At 39.1% G+C, this 22292-nt stretch overlaps 1 protein-coding gene across 1 annotated transcript in view; it reads right to left on the bottom strand.

Annotated features, from left to right (window-relative positions):
- Positions 1-22292, bottom strand: part of LOC136828841 (rab-like protein 6) — a 122729-nt gene that overhangs the window by 56565 nt on the left and 43872 nt on the right. Inside the window, exons 7-9 of the mRNA XM_067087115.1 lie at positions 16931-17140; positions 5280-5449; positions 4982-5135 (exon numbers count right to left, since the gene is read on the bottom strand). Coding sequence (XP_066943216.1) covers positions 4982-5135; positions 5280-5449; positions 16931-17140 — 534 coding nt within the window. The remainder of the gene's footprint in view (positions 1-4981; positions 5136-5279; positions 5450-16930; positions 17141-22292) is intronic.

Raw genomic sequence — 22292 nt, 5'->3', positions numbered from 1 at the left:
CACAAATCTGGGAAGGTCTTCCAATTAAAAATCTTTTCTCTAAGCAATAAAAGAGAGATTGCCACTAGAGCAAAGCCAAAGAACAAGAAAGGGCCTGAAGCTTACTAATATGAACTCTTAATAGTTCTAATCTGGACATAAAGACAGCCAGTTCTTCATTGCCTACCAAAGCAGTTAAATTACGCACTGTAATGAAACTGGGAAGGGCTTCCACCTCTATCTCTTTCCTCTAAGCAATGAAAAAAAAGACAGAGGTTGTCACTAGAACAAAGCCCCCAAACAAGAAAGGGCTTCAGGCTCACTAATACACTTTGCCGCAACAAGAGCTAAAAGAAAATTGTCTTTAAAGTTCTTAACTGATGCCTTATCAAAGGGCTTAACTGCAGTTAACATCTGAAGGATTACATGTACGTCTAAATTTCCTCGTAAAACATGACTGGAAGATGAAATTTCTTGCACAAAAGATCTCTTCAACTTTAAATTGTGAGCAATATTCCAGTCAGCATGATGCAGAACTGAAAGTGGTGTCCTTGATAGCTGTGACAGAAAACTGGTTTGTATACCTGAGATACTGGTAGAGCTTAAAACAGGATACCTAGTGGAACAGGTGCTGGATATCACTCAGGACGAGCACCAAGATAAAAAACTAACCACTGTTATTGATACACAAATCTAACAGTGGAGAGCCTTCTAGATTTAAGGATTGTTTCCTATAGATTTAAGGATTCCTTCCTAGGCCATCTATAAATGCCACAGTTCATAACAGACAACAGACAATCTCCATGCAGTGAGATGAAGATATGGAGGCTTGATGAAATCTTCTTGAATGAGACTATCTGAAAAGATCCTTCCTGAATGAGATGAAGATGTGGAGGCTTGATGACATAATCTTGAATGAGACCATCTGAAAAGATCCTTCCTGAACGGAAGACGACAAGGAACATCTACCATCAGGAAAGAAAGATAGGGGAACCATTCCCTTGGGGCCACAAATGCTCTATCAAAATCATCCTTGTGATCTGCAAAGTTCATAACTTGAATATTTCCTCAAAGCACAAATGGAGGAAAAGTACAAAGGTCTAGATTCGACCATTCTTGAAGGAAGGCATAAACTGCCCATGCTTGAGGATCCTGGCATGGAGGGCAGTATTTATTTATTTATAAATGATTTGTTTAACCAGACCTCTAACCTAGTAGTGTAGTTTCTTGGGCAGTCGAGAACAGATGGGTATTTGGGTCTCCCTAAAGCTTCCACAACTTCTGGCAAACCTGAGGACGAGGAGACTATCTGACTGGTGACCTTGCCTTCTTCTGCCGGGATGGTCTTCAAACAAAGTTTTACTAGGACAACATGAGGTAACAGAATGACTTTGCTGGATTCTGTCCAAAGGATAAGGTAGTTCTTGTTAGTCTGAACAAATCTCTTGATTTGTGTGTCCCTGTCATTTTATGTAAGAATCGAGACTTACTAAGGCTATTCTAAATTGCTAAGAGCTGTAGGATGTTTACACTTCCACTTCCTGACATCAGATGTTTCTCAAAATGGCCCCTCAATCTGTTTCCGAGACATCTGAGGACAGTGTAAAGGTTTTTGAGGTCTACAAGCCAACCCATTACAGTTCTCAAAAGTGGGGAAAATTGTTTATCCGTCTCTCTCTTGGAAAAAATCTCCAACACAGATAGTTGATCTTCATCCCCTGATAAATGACTGACTGCATCAGAAAAGCATAGAAAGTCAACCCTGAACAAAAAAAAAACCACTCCTAAGGCTAGATATAAAATATAATTCTCAAAATAAAAACAAACTGGTGAGAAACGAACCATAAAAACAAACTGGTGAGAAACGAACCAGTCTTCCAAATATAAGAGAACTATAGTACTTGACACCAGGCAGATTAATCCATACTGCTCAGACTTCAACTCACAGGAGAATACTTTATTTCGATAGAAGGAATACTGGGAAGTGAAGTATGTGTCCTTCTCAAAAGCCACCAGGATCAAACTGAATGACTCGCTGGAAAGGGAGTAATGAGAATAAACCTGACACAGGAAATGCTCATGGCTCGAAAGCCTCTTTGCATAATAACTGTCCAATCTAGCCTTCCAAACTCTGGATTTTCCTGTGTGAAGAGTGTGGACAGAAGGATATCAGAAAGTTGATAGGGGTAAAATATAACAAGAAGTACAAGGCATTCTTCCCTGAGGACCATCACCACCAATTGATCTGCTTGATGCTTTACCAGACACTTCTGAAAATCTACACACGGCCTTCTGAGCATCCACACAACCTACTGAACTGGTAGTTCAAAGCTTCAGTTATGGTTACATAACTGGTTCACTTAGAACGTGTGCCAGAACTCGAGAGTAAATTGGGAAATTCTATATGGAACTTTCGTGCAAAAAAAAGGTTGTAGGGGCAAGACCCCAAAAGGGAAGATTTCAATGGTAGTGCTAAGAATTTCTAATCTGCAGATTTGAAACATCTTAGGTGAAGGCCTTAAACACCTAAGGGTTAAGTAATCTTGATGGGCCACTGTCAAAAACAGCTACTCATGGTTGAGCAGGGCTACCTAATATAATTTATAATTATCTTAAACATAATATCTACATATGTACATTCATATACACAGATATCTACACATGCACGCGAAAAAACATTACACATATATATGCTAATATATACATACATATATATACATAAATACATAAAATAACATAATCACATATAGGTATTACACTGGCAGTAATCGAGCTGTAGTGCTAAAATGAAATACTGAAATCAAAGGTACTTTCACCTCACAATTAGGCCAAATTATGTTAACTACAGAGGAGGCTTCACTTCCTTGGTCAAAGAAATAGAACCTTGCAAGTTGAACAGAGGAAGGTGAAAATCATATATCATAAGCAAGTCCTAACCCAGCTGTAAGCAGCTTTAAAACTGGAAAAGACGCAGTAGCATCCAAGAACCAGCATAAAGGGAACACTTCTAAGATCGCCTCTGAAGAACAGATTAAGCCAGCAACATGCCGGCACATCATCTAGCTTGGTTGATTCCTAAGAGCTCAATTTACAGACAGTGCGAGTACAAAACACTGCTCGTGTTAGGAGCACAGTCATTAAACACAAACAGTTACCTAGCTTCATATTTCATTAAAAATATAGTAAGATACAGTAATTCCCTTACGACTGTTCATCCATTTCCCAAAGGATCTGCCTTCACGAGAACATACCCTACCATAAACAGAGTTAACTTATAACTCGTTTTAACAGGAGCCAAGGTAGAAGTAAACTAAAGAGCTCCTGTTAACGGATTCAATTTGGCAAAAGGAAGAGAATACAGAATAAAGTGAGCTATGCACCATTTAAATACTAAAGGAGAATCAACCAAATGGGGGAACTGAGGTGGAAGACATGAAATACAACCGGAACGTGAGTAATGACGACACGGAATGCTGGGTGAAAGTACCGGATGGAGGAACAGGTATTTAGGTGGAGAAGGGAGAGGATTGTTGTATGACGTCACCATTGTAACCTTGATAACAGTCAAGTGTCCTCTGCACAAACTGACGTCATCAAGTAATAGTGATGACAGTCGCAGAGACTGCACAACACTTAAAGAGGCGATTATCAAGAAGCTGTGCTAAAATCAGGCCAACTCACTCCAGTTAAATAGGTGGCAAAAGAGGATGAGCCACTATATGAAAAGGAATAATTGTCACCAGGTGACGAATAAGAGGCAATAGAGGGGAACACTGAGCAAGGGTTATCGTCCAGTTGGGGACGATACCAAGGAGCAAAAGAAAACAGACGAACAGACAGTTCAGAACTACTGAGGCAAGCGTAATACGTCTGAAACCCTAACTCTACCGGTTCACAAACATCACAACCACTGTCTCTAAAAGGGATGTTATGTGAGCCAGCCAGTACTGCCAACTTAGTGGAAAAAACCACTATGTTTAGCAGATTTCAGCTTGTCACAGTTGGCAACACGGAGCCAGCAAACACAGGTGTCAACCATTAAACTTACCACGAGTTTGGTGCCGAACCCGAACAAGGAAAAACAGATGAGAGAGAGGTGTCGAAGGGCACAGACCCCTTGGTCCCGAGACACACCTTGGTTCCCTGTCAGAGGAGACAACCAACTGACACAGGGAGTACAGATGCCAAGGCTCTGACACCTCTCTCAGGGGGGAAACCGAAAAATGATAAAAGTGGTGGTGGTGTTGGGGGGGATCTTGGCCCTAATATTTCCAATCAAAATCATGACTAATAAAATATATGTCAACAATTATTTATCTCCTGAACCATATAGGGAGCAAAAGAGGGTGGAGCAGAATGAGAGCAGAATTAACCTAGGCTATCAGGTAGGTTAATGACAGAGAAGCAACACCAGAAGACAAAAGGAAAAGACTGGGTAGGCTTTTGGTGTGCCCTAATTAATTGTTTACGTAAATTATCAGCTTCTAACATCTTCTGATACTACACAAAATTCGTGCCTGAGCAGCTAGTCTAACATAAGCTCCAAGCTCATCTAGCAAAATCTAAACATTCGGTTTTCACAAAGTCTTTCCTATTCAGCCTAATGCTTTCATCTCTGCTTGTTGTAGATGACATAAAGCAAAAACAGAAACAAGCACAGTACCATACAGGAGAAAATTAGTCAGAAATCAACAAAATATTAAAAATGCCGATCCGACTGTCCTTATAACAGGTCGGCATGAAGAAATAAGACAAAAACAAACATTCCAGCACCACCTGGTGGGAAAACAGATGACTACAGTGACAGTTCTCATGGGTTAGCCATGCGTACTCTGATTTTTTTTTTAAATGCCCATTGCACCAAATGGCACAAAGATAAAGCTAACTGTAACATTAAGTAATATTCATTCCAAATAATTCAAAATGCAGCATAAACACACTATAAAAATGAGGTAAAGGTAAAAGAGAAATTCTGTGAACATGTAGTTATGCAAATACATACCTTGCACCTACAGAGGAATTCACACCCTGGGATGGCTTAACTACTTGTGAATTTGAAGTTACATTTGTAGGTCTGGCAGTGGGACGGGGACTTGACTGGGTACTGGAAGCAGCTGATGATAAACTAACAGGAACTGAAGTGGATTTAGATACTCCTGTATTGAAATAGAACATAAGCAAAAGATTACTTCAATTCATTGAACTGTAAAAACCTAGAAAAGGCAGAAAACTTCCTCTTATTACATTTTTAAATCAGGTTTTCTCACTCAACATACTTTACCTAAAGTGGAGTACTTTACCTAAAGTGGCAGAGCCATTAACTGTAGCAGTGAAATTAGCTGTGGCTGACATGTTATTAACAGACTGTGACTGAGGTATGGGAGTTGTGTTTGTTGGCGCTGAAACTTGAGCTACAGGGGCCATGGCCTCTGCAACAGCCCGACGACGATCAGTTAGCTGATTTAGAAAACTGGGGATAAACAAAGGAAAGAAATAATAAGCATAGTGTTAGGAATGAGACTCTAATTAAAAACCAGTAATAAAATAATGCAATATACTGTATTCAAGTTACAGTGATGATTTGCATAAAAAAATAAGTTTTTTTCATCAACTATTAAATATTATATTCTTGTATACTGCACTTTTCATAATTCATGGCTGAGTGATTGCAAGGCATGGAAGGAAGAGATCCTTTGAGTCTCTTCCAAACCACTCAGTTTGTCTTCCATACAGCATCAAAGGCATTAAAGCTCCAGAACTGTAGCCCTATGCTGATTCAGAGATCCACTCCTTAAGGGTCGTCAGTCTGTCGAGATCAGACCCAACACTGAGGGCATGATTTAACATAAAATTTCCCCCTCACTTGACCAGGTCGAGTACCCTAGTTCTACGGGTAGAGTGGCATGCCGTCCAACTCCACCCACTATCAAGGTTACAAGAGCAGTGGTGTTCATAATTCAGTGCTATGGCACGGTCATCAACAAAAGAGGAAGAATGGGAAGGGAAAATTAATAGAAGGAGGAGTCAAAGATTTACAGGTACCAATGTTTGGTCGAGTCCACAGCAGAGAGAGTAGGCGTAAAAGAGCATACTCTCCCTGCAGTAGATCCCTAAGCACCCCACCACATCAAGGGCCTGGGTTCAAGGGGAGTGAGTCCTCAAAGGAGTTACACTCTCTTAGGGTCATCCCTGATACAGTTCATGATTTTCTCCCAGAATTCTGAAAGTACTGCAAGCAGAATTTTCCTACCATGGAAGCCTGCATGAACTGACTGAGCCAAGGCAGTTGTATCATCACTGCCTGGCAGTACAGAAGTACAGCAAACAGAATTTTCCTATCAGGGATGCCTGCATGAACTGACTGAACCAAGGCAGTCATATCACAACTGCTTGGCAGTATATCAGTCCTGGATAAATCACTACCCCCTAGAAAGTACAGACACTTCAGATGGGGTTGGGTGGACAATGCCCCTCAATACATGATTGCAGCATGGGAAAGGAAAATTCTCATTTGAAGTATGTGTCTCATGTAAAGCAGAAGACTCTTCCCTAGATCTTCGAGATTCAGAAGGGAAATTTCAGTATCTATATCCACTTCATGTCAGGTATCAGTGACCTCTCTCCCAAGGAGAGACTCTTCATCTCCATCGTAAGAGTTGGAGTGGGAGTTCCTAGAATCCACTGCTTTTGGAGGATTGGCCCATATGTGGATTCTCCTCAGAGAGGGAGGTAAACACACTGAAATAGTTCTGCTGGAACTATGTACAGTAGTCTCATTCTACCTTACTCCTACTGAAACCTATATATCATAGAGACAGCCTAAAAATGAGCTCTTTCATCATTTAAACTTGCTGCCAAAAGCATGTGGCATATTTCACACATGTCCAGCCACCAACCAAACTCTCCTTTATTACTTCAGGGGCAGGATTATGGCAGGTAGTTATGAGCCATTTCCACTTGCAAAAAACAGACTGAGCAATTCACTGTGGCACAAGTAATGTGTAGGTCCTGTGTAACAGTAGCGATAAAAGGAACAAGTGTTTAATAAAAACTACCAAGCATTAGCTACCTATACAGTCTGAAATAGAAAACCTGGCATTCCATGGTTCAGGAATGTTTTTGAATCAGACGCCATTGTTTTTGGAATTTTTTGGATTTCAGAACTGAAGCTTGCTTTGTAAATACACAAGCACAGTTTATTTCTAATGAAAACATTCTGTGAAACTCAAAAATACACAGCATACTACAAAAGAACAGTAATTTGCATATATACTTTTGTATCATGTGATCATTAAAATTTCGCCCAAAACCATGACTTTATCATATACATCATGTATAGTGTGAAATGTGTTTTCAGTAGATTACACTATGCTAGGCTTTCTATGTCTGTCTCGGTTTCGGTAGATACCACTGATAATGCATATTATATCCAAGTTAGCTTTTAACTAATAAATAGGCCCAGAAGAAAAAGTTCATTAGGTTAAATATGCATCTTCATACATTAAATCTGGCACCCTAACATTGTGACTTGTCTAAGAATTCATCACTATTTCTTATAATTAACAACCACTAATGACTGCGTGCAAGAGACTGGCATAAACAACAGCAAGTACTGACATAAACAATCGAATTGAGAAACAAACAAACGTTTATTAAGGGTTGCGTTACGGTTGTCAACTTGCTAAAAATTTTTTAATTTTCAACTGTGCCTTCCATAAATAAGAAAAAATCAATCTTTATTCATCCTTCACTCAATGGAGAGGAAAGTGTTAAGAAAATATGCCACAAATTTATGGTTGTAGCTGTGGCAGAAAAAAAGAAAAATGTGCAGGCCACAAAATATTTTGGAAGAGCCAAAAGCAACATCCGATATTGGCAAAATCACAACTTTACTTCATTTAATTTACTGCATTTATAGATAAAGTAAGCTGCATTTTTAAACTCTGCTTTGATACTTTAGGTATAAAATGAATCTCCAAATTGCGTTTCACTCAGCAACTACTGTAATAGCTATGATGGTGTTAGTAAAATGCAATCAGCTGATGATTTTAAGAATGTAAACATTAGCAGATTGCAAATGGCATGTGTTTATTATGTTCATAAATTAAAATACAATAATATGACAATAATGCATGAGATATAATTGAATACAATAAGTAAAACAACAGTTTTACTAAAATTATCATTATTCTTATTACAACTGTATTGTTGGTGTAAAGACATAAAAGACCTAACCAGGTGCAAGTTTAAAGAAACAAAAGCAGATTTTTAGGTTTTTGCTGAAAAGGAAAGCCAGAAATTTTGAATTGCCAAAAAACAATGAAGGGTGCAAGGAGATCAGATTCTGACAGTGCGCTTATAAAGAGATTTAAGCTCTGGTGAAGCGAAGGCGTAAGCATTTCCGGAGAGATGCTTATGAAGCAGGCCAGAATTTTGCAAGGGGACTAACCCTAACGAATGGCAGTCATTATTCATGAGCTTTGTTAAAATGTTGATAACACAGAACCATATACAGTATGTGGAATGAGCTGGCAAGACTGTTTACATAGGAAGTTTTAGGGGCAATTTCTATCATCCAGGATTTTCTGTGGTCTGGCTATGGCCTGGTCCCAAAAGGTGCCGGTTGTAAGAGGTCGGATTGTATCACTGTATTGGCTGCAAACACTTCAAATTAACCCAGGCCTACATGGCCACAAGTACATGTCCATAGCATGATGTAAGGAAAAATGATCGATGGGTCATATCCATAAAATCATTGTCGTGTATTAAAATATTAATTCACAATTACTACAATAACATTGCCTTAAAGGATTTACTCATAAATGCTTCTTAACTCAATTATGACAAAACTAAATGGATATCCATACTGTATTTCTACACATTTCGTAACCTTTGATTACCAGGTCTATTCCCAAGCACCAGGTAAAGGTTATGTAGCCTATAGGCTAGGTTAGTTGATACAAAAATAAAATCAATAATTGTTGAAAGTTTCATACCAAAAATATATAAAATCAGTACCTCTAAGATTTTAAAATCTTTGGCCAAAGCTCACCATTAAGTAAAAGTACTTTTGTATTCCCTTTAGAAAAATACAAACATTATGACAATTTTCTTCACCAGTGATATTACTACCAGCAAAGTAATACCCGCTGGAATTAGATCCACATGAATGTATTCCTTTAACATTGGAAAGAACCCCATTATTAAGGATAATTGGGAAACTGCTGATATCACAAAACCATTTTGTTTGATTATAAAATACTACAAAGGAAATACTGGCCTTTAGTAAAACCAAGGATCATAAGTCAAGCATGATTGAGAACTACAATCACGTCTGTGTTTTGTAAACAAAAAGTTAGGCTAACTCGATTTACCCTTTCGGTAACTTCATATCTATCAGTGTTAAAAGTGTCATTGTATAATAAGATTCAACAACAAAATTGTCTAATATTTTTGCCTTAATGCTAATTCTCACTTTGTTAAATAAGAAAAACCAGCAATGATATTAAGGCGAACTACTCCTAACTTCTCACCTTACAAGAGGCCTACTGGGTCCCAATTTATTTAAACAAATATAAGACTACCTGTTAAAGTTTTAAGGAACTAAAACTTTACCTTTGGGGTAGATCTAAGTAGTAGCTCTGCGGCAGCAATTTCCTCCTAACTTAACTTTTGCTACAATTTTTTGGTTGCTATTTAACCTGTAATTAACCACAGAACTTCATCCAACAAGCTAGGGGACCCGATGGGAAAGTGGGGTTATGGGTGGGGTATACCACCGAGACAGGTGATTTGCTCCCTCCATCCAACAAGTTAGGGGACCCGATGGGAATGCGGGGTTATGGGTGGGGTATACCTTTGGGACAGGGTGATTTGCTCCCCCGCTTGTTACTATCCTACAATTTAGGGGACCCCTAGGGAAAGTGGGGTTACGGGTGGGGTAGACCACAGGGGATGAGAAGACGGCCAAAATTTACTGTTTACGGCATTATGGAGATGAAAAACCCTTACACAAACACAGCAGGAACAAGATGACAAAGGGTAGCCATTACAAAGACAAAATCTTTAACTACTACTGCTATTTCGAATGCTGCCATGCACATGCAATCTTAAAGGGGAGTTTTTGGTACACATGCCAGCCCCTTACTGATGAAAAAGGGGGGGCTGGGGGGATAATGCTCATTTCCGGTCCTTCTGAAACTTCAATTTTGATATATCCACTTATGGACATTTGATTCCCCAGGGGCTAGTACTGAACACGGCAAAATACATTTGAACCCCCAGGTGCCAGTACTAAACACGGCAAAAGTTGTTTCAGGAGGAATTCAGAAGTTTCTCCTGTCATTGGAGGTGTGGGGGTATTCATACGCGATCCTAACAAGCCTTTCCAACTACTGCACCCACCTGTTTGCGTTGGAACGATTCATAGCTATTTCATTTCAGTACACCGGCTGGTTCCTTGTTGCATGCTTCTCTGAACCTATAACATGCTACCTTTGGCTGTTACCTGGTAAAACTCTTATGTCAACTGCTGGGAAATTAACGTATGTTGTTACGGCAATTATGAGATGTTAATTCATCTGTGTCAAGATCACGGCCTTTAACCCTTAAACGCCGAGCCTCTATTTACAAAAACGTCTCCCGTATGCCGGCGGCGTTCGGGAGTTAGCGCCGAAGCAGAAAAAAAGTTTTTTTTCGAAAAATCACAGCACGCTTAGTTTTTAAGATTAAGAGTTCATTTTTGGCTCCTTTTTTTGTCATTGCCTGAAGTTTAGTATGCAACCATCAGAAATGAAAAAAATATCATTATCATATATAAATATTGAAATATATGACAGCGCAATAAAAAATTTTCATATATAATTTTATACAAATCACGCTGTGAGCAAAACGGTTAAAGCTAACGGGTTATTTTTTTCCTTGTATTGTACACTAAATTGCGATGATTTTGGTATATAACAAATTGTAAAACGATCAAAGCAACACAGAGAAAATATTATCACAAAATGATGCATGAATTTGTAACGAAAGCAGAATAAAAAAATTTTTTTCAAAAATTCACCATAAATCGAAATATTATGCTAGAGACTTCCCGTTTGTTGAAAAAATGAAGCTAATTGATTGAATATTACTAGACTGTAAGTGTTTTAGCTTACAATTGCAGTTTTCGACCATTTCGGTCGAGTTAAAGTTGACCGAAAGTCGAATTTTTTCTATTTATCATGATTTTTATGAAAATATTTCAAAACTGATAAAAGCTACAACCATGAGTTATTTTCTGTTGTATTGTACATGAAATTGTGCACATTTTCATATATAAAAGTTTATGTAACGACTAATATAAAACGGTGCAAACATTACAACGTGACGAAAGAATTTCTGAGATGTTCGGCCGAGTTACTGCGCGGACGTAAGGAAAATGTTTTTTTTTTTAAATTCACCATAAATCGAAATATTGTGCTAGAGACTTCCAATTTATTGCAAAATGAAGGTAAATGATTGAATATTACTAGAATGTAAGAGTTTTAGCTTACAATTGCATTTTTCGACCATTTCGGTCGAGTTAAAGTTGACCGAAGGTTGAAATTTTGGCAGTTATCGTGATTTATGTGAAAATATTTCAAAACTGATAAAGCTACAACCATGAGCTATTTTCTGTTGTATTCTACATGAAATTGCGCACATTTTCATATATAAAAGTTTATGTAACGACTAATGTAAAACGATGCAAACATTACGACGTGACGAAAGAATTTCTGAGATGTTCGGCCGAGTTATCGCGCGCAGACATAAGGAAAAAGTTTTTTTTTTCAGAAATTCACCATAAATCGAAATATTGTGCTAGAGACTTCCAGTTTGTTGCAAAATTAAGGTACAAGATTGAATATTACTAGAATGTAAGAGTTTTAGCTTATAATTTCGTTTTTTTACCATTTCGGTCGAGTTAAAGTTGACCGAAGGTTGAAATTTTGGCAGTTATCGTGATTTATATGAAAATATTTCAAAACTGATAAAAGCTACAACCATGAGTTATTTTCTGTTGTATTCTACATGAAATTGCGCACATTTCCATATATAAAACTTTTATGTAACGACTAATATAAAATGATGCAAACATTACGACAACGTGACGAAAGAATTTCTGTCGCGGACGTAAGGAAAAAGTTTTTTTCAAAAATTCACCATAAATTGAAATATTGTGCTAGAGACTTCCAATTTCTTGCAAAATGAAGGTAAATGATTGAATATTACTAGAATGTAAGAGTTTTAGCTTACAACTGCGTTTTTTTACCATTTCGGTCGAGTCAAATTTGACCGAAGGTTGAAATTTTGGCAGTTATCGTGGTTTATATGAAAATATTTCCAAACTGATAAAAGCTACAACCATGGGTTGTATTTTGCTATATTTTACATGAAATTGTGCACATTTTCATATATAAAACTTTATGTAACGGCTAATATAAAACAGTGCAAAACTTATGACAAAATGACGAAAGAATTTCTGAAATTTTCGGCCGAGCTACACAAGGGGTGTAAGGAAAAGTTTTTTTAAAAATTCACCATAAATCGAAATATTGTGCTAGAGACTTCCAATTTGTTGCAAAATGAAGGTAAATGATTGAATATTACTAGAATGTAAGAGTTTTAGCTTACAATTGCGTTTTTCGACCATTTCGGTCGAGTCAAAGTTGACCGAAGGTTGAAATTTTTTGTAGACGACGTACGGTACGTCCACTCGGCACCCAACAGACAATTTTAGTCGACGTATGATACGTCCAGTTGGCATTTAAGGGTTAAAATAAAAAAGGGCCAATTTTACTCCCAGGTGCGGTAGTGAGTGCAGGCTCGGAGTCCCTAAGGTAAGTTTACTGGGGCTTCTTTTCGTAGTGTATCGAATTGTGTTTTTTTTTCCAGATTATTTTATGAATTCTAAACTCTAAGTACATCTCCATGCCTGTTTTTACCTTGGAAACTGGTTTTTCCTACACTTTTTGGGCTGCTGGTAAAGGAGGTGAAGTTTTATTTTTGTCGGTCACATGTTCTTTGTCTCTGTGCCTGTTACAGGTTGTGTTGCGTCCCTTCACCCCCAACCTGTTTCATTGCTACCCACTCTTGTTCCCAACATGTTCTGCGTTTGCACATTCCTCCTTCCCCCCCTTGCGCCATTCCTCACTATCCCCCCTGTCGGGGCACCTGAGGAACTTTCTCCCTCCCTGGCCCCGGTTACCTCCCTCCCTTTCAGCCGCTCCCTCCTAGCGACGGATGGCTCCCTGGAGTTTTCCTCCTCCAGAGGACGCTTCCACATCGTAAACATGTCCACTCCATTTCTGTGTTCTCCCCCACCCAAAACCCCGAATTCCCAGTCCTCCTTTACTGTTGATTAGAGTTAAGGGGCAAATAACAGTTGGCTGACAATAAGCAAACTCACCTCCATTATCAGCAGCCCTAAAAGTGTAGAAAAAACAAGTTTCCAAGGTAAAAACAGGCGTGGAGCTAATACTTAGAATTACTACATTTGGTCTTAAAACTAAGTATTAGCTTGATTGAAGTACAGTGTCCCCCCGTTTTTATGTGTTTTACATTTCTATTGTTCACTTTGTCACGGATTTTTGTGGAACACATCATTCACTTGTCTGCCGGGGAATTTTCACTAATTTGCGGATTTTTCTTTTGGCCATATCTCTAAAATTATCACTACTGTAATTCATTTTTTCGTAGAGCAGCACTGTGTATTCACTAATTACTGTATTTTTTCATTAAAATATATGTATGCTAAGAGAGAGAGAGAGAGAGAGAGAGAGAGAGAGAGAGAGAGAGAGAGAGAGAGAGAGAGAGAGAGAGAGAGAGAGAGAGAGCCATATAAATATGGTTTTTACATCGAAGTCTAAGTACAGTATAAATGGATTCAGTAAGTGAAATAACGTTTCATTGATATTTTGCTGTTTTTTTTATTAAAGGATATATTATACTGTTTGAGAGAGAGAGAGAGAGAGAGAGAGAGAGAGAGAGAGAGAGAGAGAGAGAGAGAGAGAGAGAGAGAGAGAGAGAGACTATGGTTTTTACATCGAAGTCTAAGCACAGTATAAATGGATTCTGTAAGTGAAATAACGTTTCATTGATATTTTGCCTTTTTTTTCCATTAAAGTAATATGTATACTGTTTGAGAGAGAGAGAGAGAGAACTGAAGTGTTGATACATCGAAGCACAGTACTAACTTGCTAGGGACGATAATTAAAGGCACTTAAACTATGGCTGGGATGAGAATGTTGAGTTGCCTACGAATGAAATTCAGATTTTAAATACTTTTATGGTGACTAGAGATGAAACATCAACAGTGATAAAATATTCTCTTGTGTAATATTATAATATGTGTAATAATCATAGTCAACTAAACTTGTAATGAAATACATTACAATAAATTAGAAAAAGCAAAAAATGTGGCAATGGTACCTGCGTTGATCTGTCGTGAATTGCTTGATTTATTTATTTTCGTGTTTTTTTATGCCTAAGGTACACTATTTGATATTATTTTCATTAATGAACCTGTAAAGTACAGTACTGATTTATGATATATATGAGAGAGAGAGAGATTACATTGTCACAGAAAAACTGCTACAGAAGCCTACATATGAAATCTGGATTTTAAATATTTTTATGGTGATTAGATCAATACAGTATAAATAGATTCTGTAAGTGAAATAACATGTTATAGATATTTTGCTGTTTTTTCTCAGTATATGTATACTGAGAGAGAGAGAGAGAAAGAATGACGGCAAAAGAATTTTTAATAAATTTATGGGAGATGATTAGGACTAACCACAAAACAACATAAACCAAGAATTTACAGTAGTAAATCATTTTTTTATCATAATTTGTACGTAATCACGAAAATACTAACACAACAAACCTAGCATTCTGTTTGGAGGTACGCGTCCTGTTGTTCTAATCTACCCATGTATTTTGGATGCTCTGTACAGTACTAGTACTATCCTAAAATACATACCTGTACAGTAAACATCATTTCAGAATTACCTTACAACACAGGAAAATATCAATATACGTAAAATGTATGCCCAGTGCATTACATTATGCACAGAACGATGCGTTAAAGTTACGAGGCCGAAGAAAACGTGCTTGTCTGAATGATAGGGGATACTTAAGAGTTACAGTTGTAGGCTGGTATACTTGATTTTGCAACATGACTTTGAAATGATATTAGGGTGTTCTGGGATGATAGTTTGAGGTATATTTTTGTTTGAACTGCCAAGTTTAGCAATGAACTATTAAAATAGGCAGTTATAAGCATTTTAGAGGTATATATAGCCTACTTAAGAGTAACAGTAGTAGGAGAGTACTGTAACGTAAGGTTGCTTTGGGTGTTTTGGGATGATGGTCTGGGGTGTATTTTTATTTTAAATGATAATAAATTGTTTTAGTATGATAATTTACGGTATATTTTTGTTTGAACTATCAAATTAAGCAGTGAAATGTTAAAATAGGCGGTTATAAGCATTTTAGTTTAAGGGGTGCAATGTATTTGGCAGTTATAAGCATTTTTAGAGGGGATTTTTCATTTCCGCAGTAGGTTCTGGAACCTATCCCCATGTAAAAATGGGGGAGCACTGTAATGATGCTTGAAAAATGCATAGTTGAACACAATTTCTGGAGCACAACCTAAGGATAAGTGAACTCTTGAACAGACCAGAGTGTAATGAAGATGGTTGAAGTGGGCTGTTGTCACATCTATGCGAGAGAGATGTGGAGAGCTGAGGTAGTCGTTATAGGACAGAGAAAGAGACCTCCTGTCCTGAGTCCTTTACATTCTTTGACTGTGCCAACAAGCACTATTCTGGCTGAGACCAACTTGAAGAAAATTCTTTATAATTGGTTGGTCTGTCTTATGGAGCTCTGGGGGACCATGAAGGTGTACTAACTCCTTTGAGGACAAAAAGCAGCTACGCTATATAAAAAACACTGTATATATAAAGTCCTTTTGTGGAAAATCTCAACTGAGTAAATCTTCCTGAAGTAATCTGTTAACTCATATGTACTGGAGATTTGATTGTTTTTGGATATAACTGTACGTACTCATTTTGCATGTTGTTTTCGTGATAAAGGAAAGAGGTGTAAATGTCTATTGATGAGCATCAAGTTGTATTTATTTATGAATTATCCTCTGGACTGATTGTAGATTAGTGTATGTGGTTAGGTAGGGACTGATCCAATAAACTATTGTTCACAGGAATGCAAAGGTAACTTGTGCTAGTCGTGGATTGCTTGTAAATAGAACAATTATAAAAAAAATTAGGTTAAGTAGCAATTGTATGATTTACTCTCCAAAATTGCTTAACTGGACCGCAGCTCTTTCATAATACATTCAACACTGGTCCCTAAGAGTAAAGGAAACCATAACACCTTTTGCATAAAGTTTTCAGTTTAAAGTGTGATGGTTGTTGATTATAAGCATATTGGGTATTTACATTTAAGTTTTATTGACAAGGTTACGTGAGGAAGGGCACGGAGTTGCCCTTGAACACCACTAGATTATTTTGCTCACCCTTATCTGAATTTCACCATCATCCGATGGGCCCTTGGCTCTATTAATCTGAAAAACTGAAGGATCACTGTCCTAAATTCACTCGCTGAGGAAGAAGGATGAAGAGATAAATGATAAAAAGAATGCAAGCTAACCAAAACATCTTTGATAAAAGTAAAGCTGGGAATGAAGACTATGATAAAGCATATTGGAGGCTTTCTCTCACAGTAAAAAATTATTCACATGAAAGAACAATGACATCCTTTTCTTTTTATCCAATGATGCTGCTCAGCACCTGGCTAACCATGACCTTTCTAGGTTATGTAGCATAAGTAAAATAACAGGTTGGCGTATCATGAAAGCACATGCGTATCTACTGTCAAAATCTACAACAGATAATTTCTGAAGACTTACATGTCATAATTAGCATCATCACTCTCTTGATAAACCTCAAGCTCCTGAATTGTAGCTTCAATTTCTGATGTATTTGTTTCTAACTGTCGCAGCAGCGTTACTCTCTGTAGCTGCAGAAATGGAAGATTGAAAAACTTGTGGAGCAGCTTTAGGCCAAAGCCATTTCGCATGGAGGACTCTGCATAACGAATATCTGCCGCTCCTTCAGGTCTGGGAAGGGCATAAAAAATTTGTATTCAGGATACTGTACTTCTGTTTCACTATTTTACCATAAGAGAAAATACCCAAATACATGTAGTCTATTTCAAAATATAACATATCCAAGGAAAAATTGGAAAAATACTACAGTGTTGAATAATTAATTTTCAATTATGGCTAATAAAATCCTTTGATACTGTACTGAAGTTCATTTTACCAAATTAATATACTTATACTACCCTCCAACATATTCTTTGCTACAATCCTCCTATGCAGAGGAAATTTCAAGAAATGGATACTACTCTTAAAGTACTTGGTGAAAATATGTAATTACCAGGTAATCATAATCACATTAATTTTTTCATACAATCCCATCACTTACTTACGATTAGGCCACACTGAGGTCGTCAAACTGCCACAGATGCTTCAATCCCATTCAAAATACTATAGAAAAAAAGTGAAAGAAATCATTACTATGCATGTGTACGGAAATCGCATGTCCTGAACAGCCATCTGGATCAATTTTCTTGTTGACCCGTAGCCCCAAGTGGATCAACCATGGGGCCTACCTGGCGATAAATCAGCTCCACCTCATGGAACGGACCATGCGCTCGACACGAATCAAGACAGAAAACACAAATCCTCAAGACTGTGTTTTATGTAAATATTTCCGATGATGTTATCGCCATCTTTCATGTATTGTTATCACTCCATAGATCACAGTGTAATCCATTCAGTCCTGTGTAACTCCTTTATGTTCATATGTTTTCTATTTGTATATTGGTTATTTTAAATCTGTGAGAAGACACAGATGTCTCCTGTTAATCCCTTTTCCTCTACTTGTCAAGAGGTCGGGACTACTTTGCGGCCCGCATGGGCCTATGACATTTATGGATTTTGAATCAATAAATCAGTTGTATCTAGACCTGCACTTTCACTCGTACCTTGCTCACACTGGTGACCCCAGAGAGATGACTGACCGCACCAACACCAGCAACCCCCACACTATCTCCGAGAGTCTTGCAGTTGCCTCCATCCGATTGTCGCCCTTCACGCCCAACCACCCAGAAGCATGGTTTTTAGGGCCGAGATAATCTTTCGCACAAAGAGCACCTCGTTGATGCAGAAAGAAGATGCCATCCTCAAATTCCTACCAGACGACATCTTCGAGCAGATAGCAGCATGGCTCGAGGAACTAGATGCCCCAGTGACCTACAACATCCTGAAGGACCAGCTGAAGTCATCCTTCAGCATGCTGCCAGCCCAGAGAGCCAAGAAATTCCTGAATCATGTGGGGGAGCCTGATAGGCGATGAAAGACCGTTGCACATGTACAAGCAGCTGCAACAACTCATTATTCTACCAGCCAAAGGCAACAAAGCAGAGTTGTTCTTGGACCTAGTGAGGGAGGTACTCCTCACGGAACTGCCCCGCCAAACAGTAGCAGCCATGCCAAAAGCCTCCACCATGCCTATCAAAGAATTTCTAATAATGGTGGACGAAATCCAAACACTACATAAGGCAGCAGATCCCTTGCAGCCAGCATCAGCAACATGTCGCACTGAACAGTCGTCCAGAAGCAACAAAGACAGAGACGAGGATGAGCCAGCTGCCCCCATCTACAAGAGTCTCTTCTATAAACAAGAAAACAGAAAGAAGCAACCACAGAAGAGGCAGGAGCTCCCAGAAGGAGTCTGCTTCTTCCATTGGAGATTCGGGGCCAAGGTGAGGAAGTGTGACAAAGGCTACATATTTTCAAAAAACACCCAGTAGGGTCATAGAAGCAACCCAACCATACTAATGTCAGCAGGGGGCAGACAGGTTGCCTTGTGAGAGAAATCGCGCATGCCTACCGCTGTCTGTCTTCCAGGTATGAGAGGAGGACTGAGACATGCTTCTACATTAGGGATGAGAGGTCAGACATGGAATTCTTGGTGGATACCGAAGACTGTAGGTCCTTCATCCCAGTAAGACCAGCAGAGCAGATAAACCCCATCCCACCAACCAATCTACAAGTCTCCACCGCCAGTGGAGCCCCACTAATGATGTACGGGAGGCAGGAGATGAAGGTTAAGTTTGATGGACAAGAGTACGACTGGTCATACATAACAGCAGACGTGACAATGGCATTCTTAGGAGCAGATTTCCTAACAGCACACAACCTACTGGTCAGTGTCGTGAAAAAAGAACTAGTCAAGAGAACAACACGGAATTCATGTCCCCAGCAGCCAACCAAACGTACAACAATCACAGCAGTATGCCCTATCGCACTGGACGTCCAACCAGCAGAGATGAGAGAACCGCTGTGCAAATACGAAGACGTATTCAAGGATGACCTCAAGTATGACCTCACAAAACCAGCGAAGCACAAAATCAAGCATACAAACAAAAGGCCGGCCGATCCATTCAAAATTCAGACGACTGGCTCCGGAAAAACTTACCTACACCAAGCAGATATTTAAAGAAATGGAAGCCGGAATATGTCAAAAGGAGACGGAACCTGGCGCCCCTACGGAGACGAAACCAGACAGATACCCCCTACCAAATACAACAGACATAACAAATGAAATGAGTGGAACAAGAATACTCACCAAGATAGACCTGCTAAAAGGGTATTTTCAAGTTCTAGTAGCAAAAGAAGACGTAGAGAAGATGGCAATCATCACGCCATTCGGAACATATACGTTCAACTACAGCTGCTTCGACCTCCATAACTCTTGGGCAACATTCCAAAGATTAATGGACAAAATATTCAGGGACCTTCCATTTTGAATAACATTCAGCCCAAACTTAAAAGAACATATCAAACATGTCAAAGATAGTGCATGAAGATAAGTGCAAATGAGGAAAGAAACAGTAGAATTTCTAGGACACAAAGTGAGCCAAGACACTGTAAACCCATTTCCAGAAAAAGTGAAAGCAATCACAGAATTCCCCAAAACCCACAACAGTGAAATCAGTACAAGAGTTCTCCAGACTCATAATAAATTATTATCACCGTTTTATCCCAGAGATTGCACAGATAATGAGCCCCATTTATCAATGTTTAAAGGGATACAAAAAAACAATTACATTGGGCTGATGAACAGGATAATGCAATTAGCAAAACAAGCAATAACAGATGCAACAACACTAATATTTCCTTTATAACCAACAGATCCCTCAAGCTGACAACAGACGCAAGCAATACAGTGATGGGCGCTGTACTCAAGCAGGACACTGGTGATGGTTGCTGCCCATTAGCTTTCTACAGCAAAAAGCTAACAACAGCAGAGCAGAAATATTCGACATTCGACAGGGAACTCCTTGCAGTCTACAAAGCAGTCTAACACTTCCACCTCATGCTCGAGGGACAACAGTTCGTGATGCAGACAAACCACCAACCACTGGTGCACACCTTCAAGAACACAGCAGACACGTGGTCAGCGCATCAACAATGGCACCTGTCAGCAATAGCTGAATACTCATCCAGTAACTGAAGGGCTCATTGAACACTGTGGTGGACGTCCTATCCAGAAACTGTGTCAACACCATCCAGCTTGGGATACCTTATCCTGAAATAGCAGAGGCACAGAAGGACGACGAAGGACTACAATACAACGCCTGCGGCGGATGAATCCCGCCCTCAAATAGAGTGACCTGTCATCAGTGGAGGAAAGGAGACCATCACCTGCAAAATGAGTACCGGAAGACCACACCCTTACTTTCCAGAGGGATTAAGAAAGAAAGCTTTCAGCCTTGCCCACAACCTACCCCACCCATCAGGACAGTCAACTGCCCAGATGGTAGCAGAGTGGTACATCTGGTGGGGCATGCAGAAGGACATGAAGACATGGGCAAGACAGCGCATCCCATGCCAAGCATCAAAAGTCACGAGGCACACGGAAAGCGGGATAGAGGAGTACAAAACAACAACCCACTGACTTGCCCACATACACGTCGACATTGTGGGGCCCCTACCCCACCTCAGAGGGGTACAAATATCTATTTACCATAATAGAGAGAAACACAGATGGCCGGAAACAATACCAATTCGACAACAGATGGCGGAAAGCTGTGTCAAGGCCCTCATGGACTGGATCAGCAGGCATGGCTTTCCACAGATCATCACCAGCCACAGAAGCACCAACTTCACCTCCGTCCTTTGGAACGCCCTGGCCGACAGCTTGGGAATGAAAATCATCTACACAACACCCTACAACCCAGAAGCAAACAGAATCATAGAGAGGCTGCACATATTGTTGAAAACCCCTCTAACAGCCAGATGCCAGGGAGGAAGCTGGAAGAAAGAGCTGCCGTGGGCCCTGCTGGGATTATGAACAACCCCGCATGAAGCATTCAACACATCCCCAGAGCTAACTCAGTACTCCAGTCCCAATGGATCAAAGATTGTGTCTCTCCTATAGGAGAATAGATTTTCATGGTATATCTCAAAGGATAACTCAGAGAAAGCAAATTAATCCCTGAACCCCTGTCCAAAGTCAGAAAACCAATCAGGAAGGAGAGGGCAAGGACAAGATAATATTCCTGTAAGCTCCTTTGGAGAAGTTTATATGAATAAACCACCCATGCATAATAAAGTACCTTACACAACAATCTCATTATCCAAAATTTTGGTTTCTTTACCACATAAATTCCAAGGCTTACTAACAGGTTTTTTTATATCTTGCAGGAGCAATTGTACAATTTTCATATAGGTTACCAGAAAAAATAACAACACAAACACAGATCATGTCGATAGTATCCCTCACATGCTAAATAAACACTAAACCAAACCAAACAAAAATATAACAATAACATGCTTCACAAATAAGTCCAGATCCATAACCACACAGAAAACAAAGATATTTTGACTTGACACAGCTAAAGAAAAACTGGATGACCTGCAGTGGGTAGAGTTCACACACACACACAAACTTCAACAGCTTATTACATGCTGCAGTAATCACCCAGCCATCCCTATGGAATGCTCCTATTATAAGTCTACATTCTCAGAGAAACTGAAAATTTCCATTCTGCCAGCCAATGACTTTCAAGTTTCTGATTATTTGTTTTAAGGTCTACAAAATGTCCTTGTATCATGTTTGATGTGAATATATAAATGAACACATTCAAAATGTCTATTCTGTGGAAAATCACATTTGGGCATTAATAGCCCATAAGCT

This window comes from Macrobrachium rosenbergii, chromosome 3, assembly GCF_040412425.1.
Source record: "Macrobrachium rosenbergii isolate ZJJX-2024 chromosome 3, ASM4041242v1, whole genome shotgun sequence".
Lineage (NCBI taxonomy): Eukaryota > Metazoa > Arthropoda > Malacostraca > Decapoda > Palaemonidae > Macrobrachium > Macrobrachium rosenbergii.
Note: the sequence above shows the minus strand (reverse complement) of the source record. Positions and strands in the feature narration are given on the sequence as shown.